At 53.9% G+C, this 17,958-nt stretch overlaps 1 protein-coding gene across 5 annotated transcripts; it reads left to right on the top strand.

Annotated features, from left to right (window-relative positions):
• The first annotated feature begins 1,358 nt into the window (after positions 1-1,358).
• Positions 1,359-7,024, top strand: CABP2 (calcium binding protein 2). Of its 5 annotated transcripts, XM_033205938.1 has the most exons (7): positions 1,359-1,797; positions 3,291-3,461; positions 4,008-4,038; positions 4,804-4,938; positions 5,812-5,921; positions 6,032-6,179; positions 6,807-7,024. In XM_033205938.1, the coding sequence occupies exons 1-7, from the start codon at positions 1,441-1,443 to the stop codon at positions 6,830-6,832; spliced, it is 978 nt and encodes a 325-aa protein (XP_033061829.1). In that variant the 5' UTR covers positions 1,359-1,440; the 3' UTR covers positions 6,833-7,024. The 5 variants fall into 5 exon arrangements, 4 of the variants coding, with proteins under 4 accessions (XP_033061829.1, XP_033061828.1, XP_033061830.1 ...); XM_033205937.1 differs by having other exon boundaries at positions 1,359-3,774; positions 6,807-7,023; XM_033205939.1 differs by lacking the exon at positions 3,291-3,461 and having other exon boundaries at positions 6,807-7,023.
• Positions 7,025-17,958: the final 10,934 nt, after the last annotated feature.

Below are 17,958 nucleotides of genomic sequence, written 5' to 3' on the forward strand. Positions count from 1 at the left end.
CAGATTCAGCCTCTCTAAAATTTTCTCTGACTTCCTGCCACCCATATCCTCTCAAGAGGCCCCTAACCCCTTCCTCCCTCCCAAGGGCCTCCATCCAACACACCTGCCAGGTTCCAGCTCCTGGGGCACTCCAAGTTCAAGGCTGATCCCTGCCAGGGACCCTGGCTCTCACCCAGGGCCAGGCACAGGTTAAACATTAATAGGCAATGCCTGCAGCGTTGCCTTATCCCCTCACCTCCTCCATGAAGCCTCCCTGATGCCTGGGCCAATGACCCCAAGCACTTGGAGAGTGTCTGGTGGCTCTTTTCCTGGTTAGACATGCCTGAGAGTGGGCTTCTCTACACAGATGGGGTCTGTCACATAGCCCCAGCAGCTGGCCCAGCCAGTATCAGCTGTTTGCTGAGAGAATACATGAATGGATGGCCGTGTGTGGCCGAGAGAGGCCAGAGCCACCAGCTCAGGTGGCAGCACCTAGTGGGATCTGGTTCCCTTGGACAAAGGCCAGTGTAGGGGGCAGGTGAATAAATCATGAGGGACCTGGAATGGAACTGGGGCAGGATGATGACCTCATTCTGGGAGTTGAAGAGTGGGCAGCTGGGTGGGGAGTGGGCTGGGGGCATGGCAAGGAAGCCTGAGAGGCCAGCAGGGGCTGCCTGGCTCACCTCCACCCATTTTCCTTGAGAAGCAAGAGGTTGAAGGTCAGCAGGACCAGGAGGTCCTGGCAGGACGCAGGGAGATGGGCAATGCAGAGGGACCCTGGGGAGGAGGGAGGGAGGGAGGGTGCAGTACAGAGGGACCCTGGGAAGGAGGGAGGAGGGTTGGCAGTGCAGGGAGACCCTGGGGAGGAGAGAGAGGCTAGCACAGAGGGACCCTGGGGAGGAGGGAGGGAGGCAGGGAGGTGGGCAGCACAGAGGGACCCTGGGGCTCTGGGCTGGGGAGGTGGGGAAGGCCTTTCCAGAATTCTGGAGCTCTCCTGGGAGCGGGATGGTGGGGAGAATAGGAAGAACAAGGAAGGACAGACAGAAAGACGGACCAACGTAAGAAAGGGCTTGCAGCAACAGAGGGAAGGAGCCATTAGAGAGATGGGCTGAGTGGGTCAGAGACGTCAGAGACACCACTGGACCCAGACTGAGAGAGATGGTGGCGGGTCAGAGGGGATGGAGACGGGGCTGCAGGCAAAACAGACACAGAGGCACAGGGGGCAGAGAGGGGCGGGGGTGAGATGGAAAGTGAGCAAGGAGGGTGTGTGGGGCAGCAGGGGGCCTGTGAGCCAGAGATGGAGGCAGAAGGCTGTGGGGAAGAAGCCACAGGCAAGCGGGAGGGCCGGCCACCGGGGCCGCAAGGGTGATCAGGTGGAGCCCCGGGCACAGTCTGTGCCAGCATGAGGGGTTCACCAGGCTGACAGGGCCGCACAAGGGGCCACGGGGAGCTAGGGAGGATATGAGACTCTGGGAGACTCTGGGGACATGGGGCTCTCCCAGTTTATGGAGGAAGGGACAGAAAGAAGAGCAGCAGGGACCTGGGCCACACCTGCAGCTGCCCACAAGGCCACTCTCCCGCAGGACTGGGGAGGCCGGAGGGGAGCAGCGTCCCTCAGCCAGGAGGAAGTACCAGGCCCTCATCTCCATGGCCCAGCCCCAGGACCAGGACCCAGCAGAGGGCAGCCTCCCAACGGGGGACCCCAACCTCTCTGAGGGCACTCCAGGAACCAGCCAGGCCCCTGGCAGCCCAGCAGCCACCCAGAGACGAGCACTCCTCCGGGAGCTCGAGGCCCAGGTGCAGGCAGCCTACGGGCAGGTAATGTGGGCAGGGGTGTGAGGGGACCAGGAGTGAACAGCAGGGACCCCACACCCCAACCGGGGACCCCAGAGGACAGACCCGGGACTCAGTCCAGGGAGGGGACCCGGAGGCAGAGGCCAATGGGGGAGTCTCTCAGGTCGTCAGGGCGGGGGTGGCTTCCCTTCCCAATCTCCGCCCTCACCGAGCCTTGCCACTGCCCACACACGGAGGCGGTTCCCTTCTGCTCCTCATCCAAGGGCGGGGCACCAGTCCAGGCAGGGGGTGCCAAGGGCAAGCAAGTGGGGCTCCCCCGAGGTGAGGAGCCCAGGGCCCAGCTGGGGTCCTGGCAGAGAGAAGCAGGGGCTTCCTGGGCTGGGCCAAGTGGCTTCCTCTTTCTGAGAGGCAGTGTGGGAGGGCCCACGTGTCCATACTAACCGGCCTCTGTGCCATTCGGAGGGCACAGCCCACCCTGGCACACTGTGCGCCTGCCTTCCTTCTCCTGGGACCCAGCCCTGCTTCTGAAGACATTAAACCTCCCCTGATTGGGAGAGATTAGAGGCAGGGCTTGGGGGAGGGTGCTGGAGAAGGGGTGTCTGGAAGACCCTCAGGACGCAGTCTGGGGCGTCTGTGCTCTCCAGGGGGCCTTGGGGCCAAGTGGCCCCCCTCAGCAGTGGAGATGCTCAAAGATAATCCCGGATTAGGACCCAAGCCCCGGGCCCAGGTCCCCCGCCTGCCCACCCGCCCCCGGTCTTCCCCACAAAACCCCGGGAAAATCCCCGGCAGTACTCCCAGGCTCTCACCGGGAGCAGCTGGGGGCTGGCAGGAGTCCGCGGGCAGCAGCATCCGCTGAGGCCCAGCCCGGGCCACCCCTGGGGTTCCAGGCCTGGCATGGTTCAGGACCCATGGGGAACTGTGCCAAGAGGCCCCGGCGCCGGGGCCCTAAGGTAGGAGGGTCATGGGAGAGCCCAGGCCAGGAGGCTGGAACGGACCTTGAGGGTCAGATGGGATGGGCAGAGCCCTGTGAGGGCCGGGCGGGGTTGGGGGCTGCACACTGCCCCAGGTGGAGATTTTTTCCTGGAAGTCACAGCCTCTGGCCACCCTGATCTTGGCTCCCACAGACCGCTGGGTCTTCCCTGCCAGGCTCACCAGATCCCCCAGCTGCCCATCCAGCTGCCCCATCCTGGCTGCAGGTCCCCACTCTCTGCTAGCCAGCCTCCATCTAGGAGACAGAGCTGGGCACAAGGTCCCTCTCTGCCGCTGGCTTTCTCAGTGGCCTTGGCCAAGTCTCTTGCCTTTTCTGGTCCTCAGTTTGCCCAATAGAACAGTTAGAGGATGGACTGTTTCTGCCTAAAGTGCTCACGGGTGAGGGTCCTCTCTCTACCCCCCAGCCCCTTCCCTACTGTCCTGTGCTGGGCTCCAAAGGCAGGAGCAGCTGGTGAGAGGAGTGGGGAGGGCCATCAGGCCCGGAGCTCGGTGGCCACTGCCCCAGCTCATGGCCTGCTCTGCTGCAGGACCCCTGGCAGTGGCTCGGCTCCCCACCAAGGGGCTCCTGCCCCAGCCCCAGCTCCAGCCCCAAGGAGCAGGGGGCCCCCAGGCCAGGCATCCAGGGCTACTCAGTGCTCAACAGCCTGGTGGGGCCTGCCTGCATCTTCCTGCGGCCCAGCATTGCCGCCACCCAACTCGTATGTACGGCTGCCCGCCCGCCAGCCTGCCTGCCCTTACCCCGTCACGCCAGCCCCTCACCTGCCAGCCCACCTGCCCTTGCCCCTCGCTTTGCCTCTCCTGGAGCTGGGGGGAAGAGGATTGGGTGGGGACATCAGAGCAAAGGCACACAGATCTGGGGTGGGGGTGCAGAGAGAGGAGAGCGTAATGACCCCAGAAACGGAAGAGATCAACAGTGACACTGAGGCTGGTGGGACCAAGTCTGAGGTTCTGCCCAAACCCCAGATCCACCACCAGCAAAGGGAGCACCCTGCCCCAGAAGAGGGTGACGGAGTAGGTGGGGACGGCCCGAGGAGTGACCTAGGCCAGAAGCAGGGAAGGGGGCACCCGGTCGCCCAGGCCAGTGAGCAGGACTGGGTGGGAACCAGGGCTGAGCAGTCAGACAGACACAGGCCCTGCGTGTGCGTGTTGCAGTGTGGGGCTGGGTGGGGAACCCTGAGAAGCAAGAAGGAAGGGCACAGCCATCAGGAGGAGCGGGGAATTCCTAACCCCTCTGTGCCCTTCAGGACCGGGAGCTGCGGCCCGAGGAGATTGAAGGTAAAGGGTTGGAGAAGGAACTGGTTCCCTGGAGGGGAGGTGGGCATGGGGGGGCATAGGGAGGGGACACAGGGTTGGGGGGCATCGGGTGGGGGCCTCAGTGTTTCCAGGAGGAAGTGGGAGCAAGAAGGCTACAGGGCACCGGTTCAGGGAAATGGGGACAAGACTGAGCAGGGAGGGGATGACAGACCCCCACCCAGCTGTCATTTCTTGGTCTCACTCACCAGGCAGGTGACAGGGCCCCTTTTATATTTGCTCATTCAGCGGACACTTCCTGGGTGCCCACTGTGTTCCTGGCCCTGGCTAAGCACTGGGAAACACAGTCGGCTAGGCAGATATGGCCTGTGCCCTCTGGAGACCAATGTCAGTTAGTCGACTACAAGTATAAATTGTGGACGTGCTTTCCAGGAAAGGAAAAAACGGGCTGGGGAGGCCACATGTAGAGGGATGGCTTCCTTTAGTAGGTGACAAAAAACCAAATCTCCAAGCGGTCGTGATTTCTTTCCCCCACTTTCTTTCTTTCTTTTTGAAAAATTTCACTGCTGTATCCCCAGTACCTAGAGCAGAGCTTGGCACATAGTAGATACTCTTCAAATATGTGCTGAAAGAACAAATAACAGGAACAGCACATTCAAAGGCCCTGAGGCAGCAAAGAGAATCTGATGTTCAGAAGGAGGGATGATTAGACCAAGGGAGAAGGGTAGGTGGGTCCAGGCCAGGATCAGGGGGATATGGGGGAAGGACTGACCCCACCCTGCCTGGCAGAGCTGCAGGTCGCCTTCCAGGAGTTTGACAGAGACCGGGACGGCTACATCGGCTGCCGGGAGCTGGGTGCCTGCATGCGGACCCTGGGCTACATGCCCACCGAGATGGAGCTCATTGAGATCTCACAACAAATCAGTATGTGCCTCGGACCTGTCCCCATCCCCCGTCCTCCAGATGCCTTGGCTGGGCCCAGGAAGCCAAACCCAGATACAGAGGTGACTGCACAGGCTGCCCCCAGAGCCCATGACCTTGGTCATTCTCAAGGCAAGCTCTTTGCCCCTGGAGAATCTCACCCGCCTGTAGGAGGTGGGCACAGCAAGGACTGTGATTCCCATTCTGTAAATGAGGCAACTGAATGGTTAAAGGACTTGTCTAAGGTCACACAGCAAGTTCCTTGGAGCCAGGACTTGAACCCAACCGAACTCTTCAGGAAAATTAAGAAAAGTTCCAAGAAGTTTTTGGGGGTTTTGTTGTTGTTGTTGTTGTTTTGGTTTTTTTTTTTTTTTTTTTTTTGAGATGAGGTCTTGCTCTGTCGCTCAGGAGTGACAATGGCGCTATCTCGGCTCACTGCAACCTCCACCTCCTGGGTTCAAGCAATTCTCCTGCCTCAGCCTCCTGAGTAGGTGGGATTACAGGCACCGGCCACCACGCCCGGCTAATTTTTGTATTTTTAGTAGAGACAGGGTTTCACCATGTTGGTCAGGCTGGTCTGGAACTTCTGACCTCAGGTGATCCGCCCGCCTCAGCCTCCCAAAGTGCTGGCATTACAGGCGTGAGCCACCGTGCCTGGCCCAAGAGGTTTTGAGAGTGGTTTTCCTTTCACCTTTGGCCAAATCCGTGCCTTGTTTGGAGGGCGATTCCCATTGGGAAATATAGATGGCCCAGGCTTCAGATGCAGAAGGAGGAAAGGATCCGTTCACGAAGGAAAGGCAGGGGGCAGAGGAGGGAGGGCCAGGGGCGGGGCAGGGGTCTCTGGTGCCCTGGGTCTGTAATGGATGGGACCCCCAGGTGGCGGGAAGGTGGACTTTGAAGATTTCGTGGAGCTGATGGGCCCCAAGCTGCTGGCAGAGACTGCAGACATGATCGGCGTCCGGGAGCTGCGGGACGCCTTCCGGGAGGTGCGGCCACTGGGGCTGAGGGCGGGCGGGGCTGCGTGTCTGCCGTGAGTGAGGGGCTGCGCATGTGAATGACTGTCAGTGACCAGACGCCTCGACCAACGCCGCCACAGTTCGACACCAACGGGGACGGCCGCATCAGCGTGGGCGAGCTCCGGGCGGCCCTCAAGGCCCTGCTGGGGGAGCGCCTCAGCCAGCGGGAGGTGGAGGAGATCCTCCAGGACGTGGACCTCAATGGGGACGGCCTGGTCGACTTCGAAGGTACCCCCTGCCGCACGTAGCAACACACGCCCTGGAAGGCTCCTAGCAGATAAGAAACCGCACAGCAAGCATCACCACTGTGCACCAGACCCTGTGCCACGCACCCCAATGTCCTCTCCTAGTTAATCATCATGCAGAACCCGAGAGGAAGGAATTGTTATCCCCACAGGCAGGAGAAGAAAGTCCTTTCTCAGGAAAGCCTAGGCACTAAGCAAAAGCAGGTAGATGGAGCCAAGATTTGAATCTGGGCAGCCTGATCCAGCACCCAGCTCTTCCTCTATGCTGCATTTCCATAAAGGAGGAAAATGATTAAATAGTAATAGAAGCCAAGGAAAATTACTATGTGGAAATGCATTCCCATAAGTAGGCCCCAAAGTTGCTCCTGAGCTTCCTACCTGTCAAAGCAAAAAGGAAAACAAGTTCCATTACAAGGGTTTGTTTGTTTTTTCCCCCATAAGACAAAGCCCCCTCTTCCTGGCCCTGAGACCTATTCCCTATCAGATCCAGAGGATGCCCTTGAAGACCCTCCCCTCAACCACACTCCCACCCACCCCAAGGCCTGCAGATGGTCCTCACTCCTAGTGCAGTCCAGAGAACAGACCCAAAACCCTGGCTTCATCCTGGCAGAGTTTGTGCGAATGATGTCTCGGTGAGCCTGTACAGAAGCTGGAGGCCGCAGACAGGACTCAAGGACCACAGCCTCTGCCCACCAGCATGTTCCTTGAAGCCCATCGCCTCCGGCAGGGACACCCCTCTCCTCCCCATCCCACCTGTGTGCAGCGCCCTTGCCTGCCTTCACCCCCACCACCACTTCTCCAATAAAGCTGCCTGGCCTCATCTCTGTCTCTCTGACAGTAAAATATCTCCAAGCTTGGGGAGATGGCTTTTGTCTCTCACTTGCTCATCCTGGAGGCTCCGGTATTTGGCCCCCAAAATCAAGGACCGGGAGTGTCCTCTTGGATCACAAGTCCCTTCCATTGTGAGCTCCAGGGAGATGGGGACCCTCTCTTCTTCCTCTCTGGATCCTGGACCCAGCCCAGAGCAAGTGTCAGGAAACATCCCTAGCAAGTAAACAGAGTCTTCTTGTCCCGAGCTCAGGCGTGTGTTGGCCTCCACATTTCCTGCCGTGTATCCTGAGAACAGCTCCTGCTAGCTCCATGATGACATTTGAGCATGGAGAAAGTACCGCAGAAAGACTCTTCCCAAGCTTGATGTCACTTTTCCTGCAGTAGCCTTGGAGGCACACTGCTCAGAGCTCCCCTCAAGAACGTGCAGTTCAACTTAGAGGACAGAGTGGGTGAGTTAGCAGAAGGGCTCAGTCACTGGCCCCTTCAGGAGACACCTCAGCTTTTGGGCTGACACCTCACTCCTCCAGGGAGCCCCCAGCCACTAACTGAGCACAGCGTGGGGAACCAGGATCTGGACATTTCTCCCTAACGCGAGGCTCCTCTAATGGGCAGTCTTTGCTCCGAGCTCCCCTCTGGGGCAGCCAATGCAGACAGATTGGCGTGGAATCAGAGGCTTGCCTGCCCAGTCCTGCTTCCTCCCCCTTTACCTTCCTCCCTAACTCCATCTCAGCATCTTCCCCCTGGAGGACCCCGGACACCCAAAGCATACCCCAGTCTTTAGGGCCCCATTTTCCAGATTGACGAAATTGACAGGCTGAGTGCCCTCATCTGTTCCTGCTGCTATAACAACATGCCTTAGACTGGTATTTTATAAACAGCATGAATTTATTGCTCACAGTTATGGAGGCTGGGAAGTTCAGGGTCAAGGTGCGGGCAGTTGGGTGTCTGAAGAGGGCCAGGCCTCTGCTTCCAAGATGGTACCTTGAGCTGCTTCCTCCAGAGGATGCCTCACGTAGCAGAAAGGCAGGAAGGGCATGAGGGCCTGGCTACTCCCCCCACCCCACCGCCACCCCCAGCCCTTTTATAAGGCACTAATCCCATCCATAAGGGCAGAGCCCTCGTGGCCTAATCATCTTCTGAAGGCCCCACCCCTTACTGTTGTTCCATTGGGGATTGAGTTTCAACATGCATTTTGGAGAGGACACAAACCTCAAGGCCATAGCACGAGGGGCTTGTGAAGTGGCTCATGCATGCAGCCCCAGCACTTTGAGGCCAGGAATTTGAAACCAGCCTGGGCAACATAGCGAGACCCCATCTCTACAAAAATAAAGCAAAAATTAGCCAGGTGTGGTGGTGCATGCCTGTAGTCCCAGCTACTTGGGAGGCTGAGGTGGGAGGATCACTGGAACCCAGGAGGTTGAGGCTGCAGTGAACTATATGATTGCACCACTGCACTCCAGCCTGGGCAACAGAACAAAACCCTGTCTCTAAAAAACACTTTTTTAACTAAAAATAACATAAACAATAGCACCAAGTCTAAGTGACCTGCTAGAGACCACGTGGCCTCACTGCCCTCTATCCCTACACACTGCCAGGTTATTCTTCCTAAAATGCCACTTGTGTTTTGTCACACCCCTGTTCAGGACCTGGCCATGACTTTCCATTATCCCCAGGTTAATCCAGGGCCTTTGCCTGCACAGAGGCTCCAGGAGAACACAGGACTGGCATAAAGCCACACACAATCAGGATGAAGGGCGGTGGGACTTGCACCCAGGCCCAGGGACTCTGAAACCACAGTGCCAACTATGGAGGGCGCCTCAGGGTCAGGACAGGCCCAGGCCAGATCTCGGCCTCTTCTAGCTATGGCGCAGGCCTCATCTGCAGCTCCTGCCTGGTGGGAGCAAACAAGCCCTGTCCTTCCTCGTCACGAAGGGGTGAGAGCTCCCAGTGCCTGTGCCTGGTCCTCACATGGCGCCTGCCAACAAGATGGCCCTGGGACAAAGCAGGCAGGCGGCCTGGAGATGCGCCCTGCACATTCTGGAGACTGGATGCCGAGGTGCTAGAGCTGGCCGCAGGGGCCTCAGCACCACTCTCCTGGCAGATCTCAATTAATCCTTAATCCTCAATTAGGTAATCACCTCTGCCAATCTGGCAGAACTGGGGATGAGGATAAGTTGCCCCAGGCTCAGTGGCTTCTCTGGGAGCCAGGGTCCACACTCCCACCCTTCCTTCCACCACCCTCACGGCTGGTACAGATGGTATTGCTGCCTGAAAAGATGTCTGTCCCTGCTGCAGGGGGCTGAGGGGTAGTGATGGCCATGAGGAAGAGGGTAATCAGAACCCCACTCAGGGTCAGCCTCCCACCCCCTCCCCAGGCCTCAGCCTGGCAGGCTCTGTGGCTGGAGAACTGGGAGTGGCTGTGTAGTGTCTGAATCCGGGCAATGTGTCTGCTGGCAAAAGAAGTGCTCGCAGCTCCCCCAGATCTCACACACACCTCCCAACAGACAGCAGCTGGAGCAGGGGATCCCTTAAGCCTGTGAGATTGAGGCTGCAGTGGGCCGGGGAAGGAACAGTGGGAAGGGTTGAAACTACGGCCAGTCCAGAACCCCTGCCCCTGCTACAGGGGGCACCTGCTGCCCAACTCCTCCGACTCTTGCCAGTCAGAGCAGCCCCAAGCTATAAGAGCTTCTGATTTAGGCCAGGTGCAGCAGCTCATGCCTGTAATCCCAGCACTTTGGGAGGCCAAGGCGGGTGAACCACCTGAGGTCAGGAGTTTGAGATCAGCCGGCCAGCATGGTGAAATCCTGACTCTACCAGAAATACAAAAATTAGCCAGGCGTAGTGACAGGCGCCTGTAATCCCAGCTACTCAGGAGACTGAGGCAGGAGAATTGCTTGAACTCGAGAGACAGAGGTTTCAGTTAGCCAAGATTGTGTCACTGAACTCCAGCCTGGGCAACAGAGTGAGATTCATCTCAAAATAAATAATAAACAAACAAACAACAAACAAACAAAAGAGCTGTAGGCTTACAGAATGACTGTGAAGATAGCACAGAGAGTTTCCCAATACCACATGCGCAGATTCCCCTATATATTAGTCAGGGTTCTCCAGAGAAACAGAACAACAGGATATCTTGGTAGATGATTGATGATTGATAGATAGATAGATAGACAGATAGATAGATAGATAGATCCATAGGGAGTCTTTCAATTGGCTTTGTGTCCCCATCATTGTGTATGTTTGTTTTTAGCACTTTTTATGTTTTGGCACTACAAGCTGCTCCAGGATTATTTGGTATATTTCCTGCCCCAGTCCCAGAATCAGTCATTTCTCCAAGGAGCCCTGGTTCATTTTAGTGGAGAATGGTACTAGACACCAAGATCTGGGGTGGGGCATTGTGCCTAATGCCTGTAATTCCTACACTTTGGGACACCAAGGTGGGAAGATCACTTGAGCCCAGGAGTTCAAGACCAGCCTGGGCAACACAGTGAGACCCCATCTCTACAAAAAAATTTTAAAAATTAGCCAGGTATAGTAGTGTGCGCCTGTAGTTCCAGCTACTTGGAAGGCTGAAGCGGGAAGATCACTTGTCCCTGGGTGTTCAAGGCTTCAGTGAACTAGGATAGTGCCCAATCCACTACACTGCATCCTGGGCAACAGAGCGAAGCCCTGTCACCCTTAAAAAAAAAAAAAAATGGGGGCAGAGGCCGGTCACAGTGGCTCACACCTGTAATCCCAGGACTCTGGGAGGACAAGGCAGGCAAATCATTTGAGGTCAGGAGTTCAAGACCAGCCTGACCAACACGGTGAAACCCTGCCTCTACTAAAAATGCAAAAAATCAGCCGGGCGTGGTGGCAGGTGCCTGTAATCCCAGCCACTCAGGAGGCACCATGCCCCGTCCCAGAGCAGGAGAATGGCTTGAACCCAGGAGATGGAGGTTGCAGTAAGCTGAAATCCCACCACTGCACTCCAGCCTGGGTGACAGAGAGAGACTGCGTCTCAAAAAAAAAAAAAAAAAAAAAAGAAAAGAAAAGGAAAGGAAAAGAAACCTAGATCTGAACACTACACTGGGTGCTTGTTGCTAGTGGGTGTGGGGCAGGGAGGGACAATTGTTTCCAGGTCTTCTCTGCTGATAACATGAGGAGATATGTGTGTGTGTGCATTCTATTCTGTGTATATAGACATTTATAAATATTCCTGTATGTAAGCAACTGAATCTCTGTTAAGCTGTACATGAGTTCATCCTGATGCTTCCAACTCCAATCCATTACCACATGGATCATTCTAGCCACCCCACTTGCTTATCTGTAACTTTTCATTCCAACAGTGACCCCCATCATCCATCCTCTGTTTACTTAACTGTTCAGTTCCAGCTACATGTGCAGTGGTTTTGGAACTGTTAAGCCATACTCCTGTGGGACACCACCTTCTCAACTCCAGTGCGGTGCTTATGTGCAGTTCCTTTTGCCTTTAGTCTTACAGACTCCCTCATTTCTAGGTCAGCACCTTATTCCCCCAGCCCCTACAGTGAAGTTGTTGCATACATTTGTAATATAGCTAGTTTCTTTGGTTGCATTCTGCATTCCATCCTGGGATCCACTGACCTCCAAGATGAATTTTTTAAAATTTGCATACATTAAAGTTTTTTCAGCCGGGCACCGTGGCTCACGCCTGTAATCCACTTTGGGAAGCCAAGGAAGGAGGATTGCATGAGCCCAGGAGTTGGACGCGGCAGTGAGCCACGATCACACCACCGCACTCCAGTCTGGGCAATAGAGCAAGACCCTGAATCAAAAAAAACACACAAAAAGTTGGCCAGGCACAGTGGCTCACGCCTGTAATCCCAGCACTTTGGGAGGCCAAGGCGGGTGGACCACGAGGTCAGGAGTTCGAGACCAGTCTGGCCAACATGGTGAAACCCCATCTCTATTAAAAATACAAAAACTAACTGGGCGTGGTGGCGTGCACTTGTAGTTCCAGCTACTGGGGAGGCGGAGGCAGGAGAATCGCTTGAACCCGAGTGGCAGAAGTTGCAGTGAGCTGAGATTGTGCCACTGCACTCCTGCCTGGACAACAGAGTGAGACTCTGTCTCAAAAAAACACACACACACACACAAAAACAAAAACAAGAGGTTTCCTTATACAGAAGAGTTTCACCCCCCTATGTCTCACCTATTCAGTTCTACTCCCTCTACCCCAGGCCCCAGTGATCAATGGTCTGTTCAACTACTGTATAGTTTTCCCTTTTCTAGAATGTCATAGAATTGGAATCATACAGTATGTGGCTTGTTCAGACTGACTTCTTTCACTTAGCAATACGCATTTAAGATTTATCGATGTCTTTTCATGGCTAGATAGGTGATTTCCTTTCATTGCCCAATAATATTCTATTGTATGGATATGTCAGTTTGTTTATCCATTCACCTATTTTTTTTTTTTTTGAGACGGCGTCTCACTGTCAGCAAGGCTGGAGTACAGTGGCGCAATCTCGGCTCACTGCAACCTCTGCCTCCTGGGTTCAAGGGATTCTCCTGCCTCAGCCTCCCCAGTAGCTGGGATTATAGGCACCCACCATCATGGCCGGCTAATTCTTGTATTGTTAGTAGAGAAGGGGTTTCACCATGTTGGTCAGGCTGGTCTCGAACTCCTGGCCTCAGGTGATCCACCTGCCTCGGCCTCCCAAAGCGCTGGGATTCCAGGCATGAGCCACCGCGCCCGACCCCATTCACCTATTAAAGGGCATCTCGTTGCTTCCAGTTTCGGAGATTATAAAACTGCTATAAACATGCACATGTTTTTGTGTGGTCATACATTTTCAAATCAGTTGGGTCAACACTCAGGAACACAACTGCTGGATCATAGAGTAAGTCTATGTTTACTTTTGGAAGAAGCAACCAAACCATCTTCTGAAATGGCTGTACCCTTCTGCATCCCTACCCACAGTAAGTGCAAGTCTCCGCTGCTCCACACCCTTGCCAGCCACTGACATTGTCAGGTTTTAGATTTTAGCCATTCTAACAAGAATGGAGCGGTATCTCCTTGTTCATCCATTCTTTTTTTTTTTTTTTTTTTTTTGAGACGGAGTCTCGCTGTGTCACCCAGACTGGAGTGTAATGGCACGATCTCGGCTCACTGCAACTTCCGCCTCCCAGGTTTAAGAGATTCTCCTGCCTCAGCCTCCCAAGTAGCTGGGACTACGGGCATGTGCCACCACGCCTGGCTAATTTCTTGTATTTTTAGCAGAGACAGGGTTTCACTGTGTTAGCCAGGATGGTCTTGATCTCCTGACCTTGTGATCCGCCCACCTCGGCCTCCCAAAGTGCTGGGATTACAGGTATGAGCTACCGTGCCCGGCCCATCCATTGATTTTTCAACATTTTATTGCAAAACTTTTCAAACAGGCCTGGCATGGTGGCTCCACACCTGTAATCCCAGCACTTTGGGAGGCCAAGGAGGGCAGATCACTTGAGATCAGGAGTTCCAGACCAGCCTGGCCAACATGGTGAAAACTTGACTCTACTAAAAATACAAAGAAATTAGCCAGGCGTGGTGGTGCACACCTATAATCCCAGCTACTCGGGGGGCTGAGGCAGGAGAATCGTTTGAACCCAGGTGGTTGAGGTTGTAGGGAGCCGAGATCTCGCCACTGCACTCCAGCCTGGGCAACAGAGCAAGACTCTGTCTCTAAATAAATAAATAAATTGGCTGGTCGCCGTGGCTCACGCCTGTAATCCCAACACTTTGGAAGCCAAGGCAGGTGGATAACCTGAGGTCAGGAGTTCAAGACTATCCTGGCCAACATGGTGAACCCCATCTCCACTAAAAATACAAAAATTAGCCAGGTGTGGTGGCACACGCCTGTAGTCCCAGCTACTCCGGAGGCTGAGGCACAAGAATCGCTTGAACCCAAGGGGGCAGAGGTTGCAGTAAGCCAAGATCAAGGCACTACACTCTAGCCTGGGCGACACAGCAAGTCTACCGTCTCAAAATAAAAAACTTTCAAACATACGAAAAAAGTTGAAAGGATTGCATAGAAATACAATGCTGGTCACTAAAATGAAGTTTTAATTCACTAGGCAAGCCAACGAGAGCCCATCTATGGGCTGAATTTAGCCCATAGATGGGTGTGCCCCACTTTTCAACTTCTGATTTGGAGGCTGCAATGGTTAAAAGCTGCAAAATCCAGGGGATGAGCTCTGGGTCTGAGGGCTGAGACCAGAGGGGCGCCCCTGAAGCGTTGTACCAAGGAACCTGTGCTATCTTCCCTCGAGTTAGACAAAGTCCTCTCTCTAAGATAGGCCACAGTTGTTACCACCCAACCCTCTCAGAGAACTCTGTGCCCCTCCTGCCATAGCCCGCTGCTCCAAGGAAGAGGGACATCTGAACCTACTGTAGGGCCAAGCCAGTGGCTCCCGCCTGTAATCCCAGCACTTTGGGAAGTTGAGGCAGGAGGATTCCTTGAGCCCAGGAGGTCAAGACTGCAGTGAGCCATGTTTGCATCACTGCACTGAAACCTGGGTGACAGGGTAAGACCCTGTCTCAAAAATAATAAATAAATAAATAAATAAATAAATAAATAAACAAATTCAAGATTAAACCCCTCAGGCACCTCCCAAGCAAATTCCTTGCCCCAAACATAGGTGTTATGGACTAAACGTTTGTGTCTCCCCAAAATTCATGTGCTGAAGCCTAACTCCTAGTGTGGCTGTGTTTGGAGATAGGCCTCTAAGGAGGTAATTAAGGTTAAATGAAGCCATAAGGGTAGGGCTCTGATTTGATAGGATTAGTGTCCTTTTTTTTTGTTTTTTCACTTTTTTTTTTTTGAGATGGGTCTTGCTCTGTTGCCCAGGCTGGAGTACAGTTGCACAATCAAGGCTCAACCTCAACCTCCTGGGCTCAAGCGATCCTCCCACCACAGCCCCCCAAGTAACTGGGACTACAGGCATCTGCCAGCACACCCAGCTAATTTTTGTATTTTTTGTAGAGACAGGGTCTCACTATGTTGCCCAGGCTGGTCTTGAAGCAATCCTCCCGCCTCAGCTTCCCAGTGTGCTGGGATTACAGGAGTTAGCCATCAAGCCTGGCCCTTCTGTTTTTTAGATGTGGGATCTCACTATGTTGCCCAGGCTGGACTCAAACTCCTGGGCTCAATCAAGTCTTCCATGTGAGTCTCCCAAGTAGCTGAGATTACAGTCTTGCACCTCCCTGCCCAGTTTCCAGGATTGACGTACTTATAAGAAGAGATATTAGAAAGCTTGTTCTTTCTCTCTGCACCAAGGAGCACATATGAAGACATAGCCAGACATAGCTTGTAAAGGTGGCTATTTACAAGCCAGGAAGAGAGCCCTCACCAGAAACCAACTGTGCTAGCATCCTGATCTCAAACTTGCAGCCTCCAGAACCATGAGAAAATAAATTTTAGTTGTTTAAGCCACCCAGTCTATGATATATTGTTTTGTTTGTGGAATTAGGCCAGTGGCTCTTGCCTGTAATCCCAGCGCTTTGAGAGGCTGAGGCAAGAGGATTGTTTGAGCCCAGGAGGTCAAGGCTGCAGTGACTAATATGATGGGCAGTGGAGAAAGTAGGAAGGTATGAGGTGTGGAAATGTCAGAGGCGTTTGAACCAGAGCAACTTCATCTTGAATAGGAGCTGGGTAAAATGAGGCTGAGAACTACTGGGCTGCAGATGGTTAAGGTATTCTAAGTCACAGGATGAGACAGGAGGTCAGCACAAGACACAGGTCATAAGTACCGTGCTGATAAAATAGGTTGCAGTAAAGAGGCCAGCTAAAACCCACCAAAACCAAGATGGTGATGAGAGTGACCTCTGGTCATCTTCGCTGCTACACTCCCATCTGTAAACTGATGCCATGGCAATGTCAGGAAGTTACCCTATATGAGCTAAAAAGGGAGGCATGAATAATCCACCCCTTGTTTAACATATCATCAAGAAATAATCAGAAAAATGGGCAACCAGTAGCCCTTAGGGCCGCTCTGTCTATGGAGTAACCATTCTTTTATTCCTTTACTTTCTTAATAAACTTGCTTTCACTTTACTCTGTGGACTCACCCTAAATTATTTCTTGTGCAAGATCCAAGAACCCTCTAGTGGGATATGGATCCAGGCCCCTTTCCTGTAACATAGGGAGGTGGGGCTTGGTGGTTCCCAGAGGAGGTGTAACTTTCAGCGGCTCCTCTTCACCTACTGTCCACAGCAGAGTTCTCTGGCGCGCACCCTCAGTGCCACCGGTAGGAGCAGAAGCCCTTGGGTGACCTAATCAACACCTTTTCAACAGTAGTTCAGTTTGAATATGTATTAGAAAACTATAAATAGTGAGCACACGATTAAATGGACATTATTCCTTTTCCTTTCCATGAATTAATTAAAAGGAAATGTTAAATAGATGGCAAAACTGATGGAGTTTTCCTAATGGCTGGAGTAAGGGAAGCACTGGATTCCGTGGTCAACTCAGCTTCCTTACATCCAGGTCACCTAAGGTGCCCTTCCTGTCCCTGTGGTTATGTCCACGGCTCCACCTCCACTTCCCAGTGAACTCTCCGGCAGGAAAAAAAGGAAAGAAAAAGGCTGATTCTCAAACACATGTTGTGCTCTACCATTTCGTAAGATTTTGCACATGCCAGTCCCTCTACCTGGAGTGTCCCCTTGGTCTCTGCTTCCACCCTCACCTACTCGAATGCCACCTGCTCTGGAGAGATTTCTGTGAGGCCACCCGGCAGGCCCTTCCTCTAAGTTCCAGTGCACCCTGTCCCATTCTCCCTTGTGGCCACTGACTTACTGCAATGTAAGGAAGATGTTGCTTCCCTGTCTCAGAGAATAAGGCCTCCTTGAGTACAGAGGCCATGGCCTGTTCATTTCTTTAACCTCAGGGTTCAGTACAAAGCATGAGATGGAGGAGGGAGTCAGAACATGGTTTTTGTGTGGTTTCTTGGGTTTTGTTTTGTTTTGGTTTTGGTTTTTTTTTTGAGATGGAGACTTGCCCTGTCACCCAGGCTGGAGTGCAATGGCACAGTCTTGGCTCACTGCAACCTCTGTTCGAATGATTCTCCTGCCTCAGCCTCCCGAGTAGCTGGGATTACAGGTGCCTGCCACCACGCCCAGCTAATTTTTGTATTTTTACTAGAGACAGGGGTTTCACCATGTTCAATCACGAGGTCGAACTCCTGACCTCGTGATCAGCCTGCCTCGGCCTCTCAAAGTGCTGGGATTACAGGCGTGAGCCACTGCGCCCGGCCAGAACATGTTTGTTGGATGGATGGATGGATGAATGAATGAATGAATGAATGACTGTCCTGGAGATGAAGATCTACAAAGCTGGGAGCATGAAGGTACACAAGGCCAGAGGAGTCTGAGTTTGGGGAAGGAGCCTGGGAGAAAGGGCTAGTGAGTGGAGGAGGGTCTGAGGTGTAAGTTTATGGGGAATGAGATTTAAGGGGAGGGGTCTGAGTGGTGGAGTGGAAAGGTATGGGGGCCCTGGAGTGGGACAGGAAGCTCTTTATGACTATTCATTTAATACACACAACCCAATGAGATTGTCATTTTCCCCATTTTACGGATGGGGAAACTGAGGCATACTGAGGTGAGAAACTTGCCTGGGGGAAATCGCTAGCGGGGTGGTACTGAGATTCGAACCCAAGCTGTTGGCTCCAGTCTGTGCTCTTGACCAGTTTGGTCCGGGGCCCTGCACACAAGTAATCCCGAAGGTTTGCCCTACGGCCATTGTCACTAACTGAGGCAGCGGTGCGGGGCCTTGGGAGTGCGGGCAAAGGGGTCCTTGAGGTCGCCCTTGGACCTGAGGACAAGCCAAGCCGCAGGAAGAACGGTGCGCGGCGGCATACATGAAGGGCCCGTTGCCATGGGAACAAACGCAGGCCTCGGGCGGGCGCATGCGCAGATCGGGGAGAGGGTGTTG

Source organism: Trachypithecus francoisi, unplaced genomic scaffold, assembly GCF_009764315.1.
Source record: "Trachypithecus francoisi isolate TF-2019V2 unplaced genomic scaffold, Tfra_2.0 Lachesis_group8, whole genome shotgun sequence".
NCBI classification, from domain to species: domain Eukaryota; kingdom Metazoa; phylum Chordata; class Mammalia; order Primates; family Cercopithecidae; genus Trachypithecus; species Trachypithecus francoisi.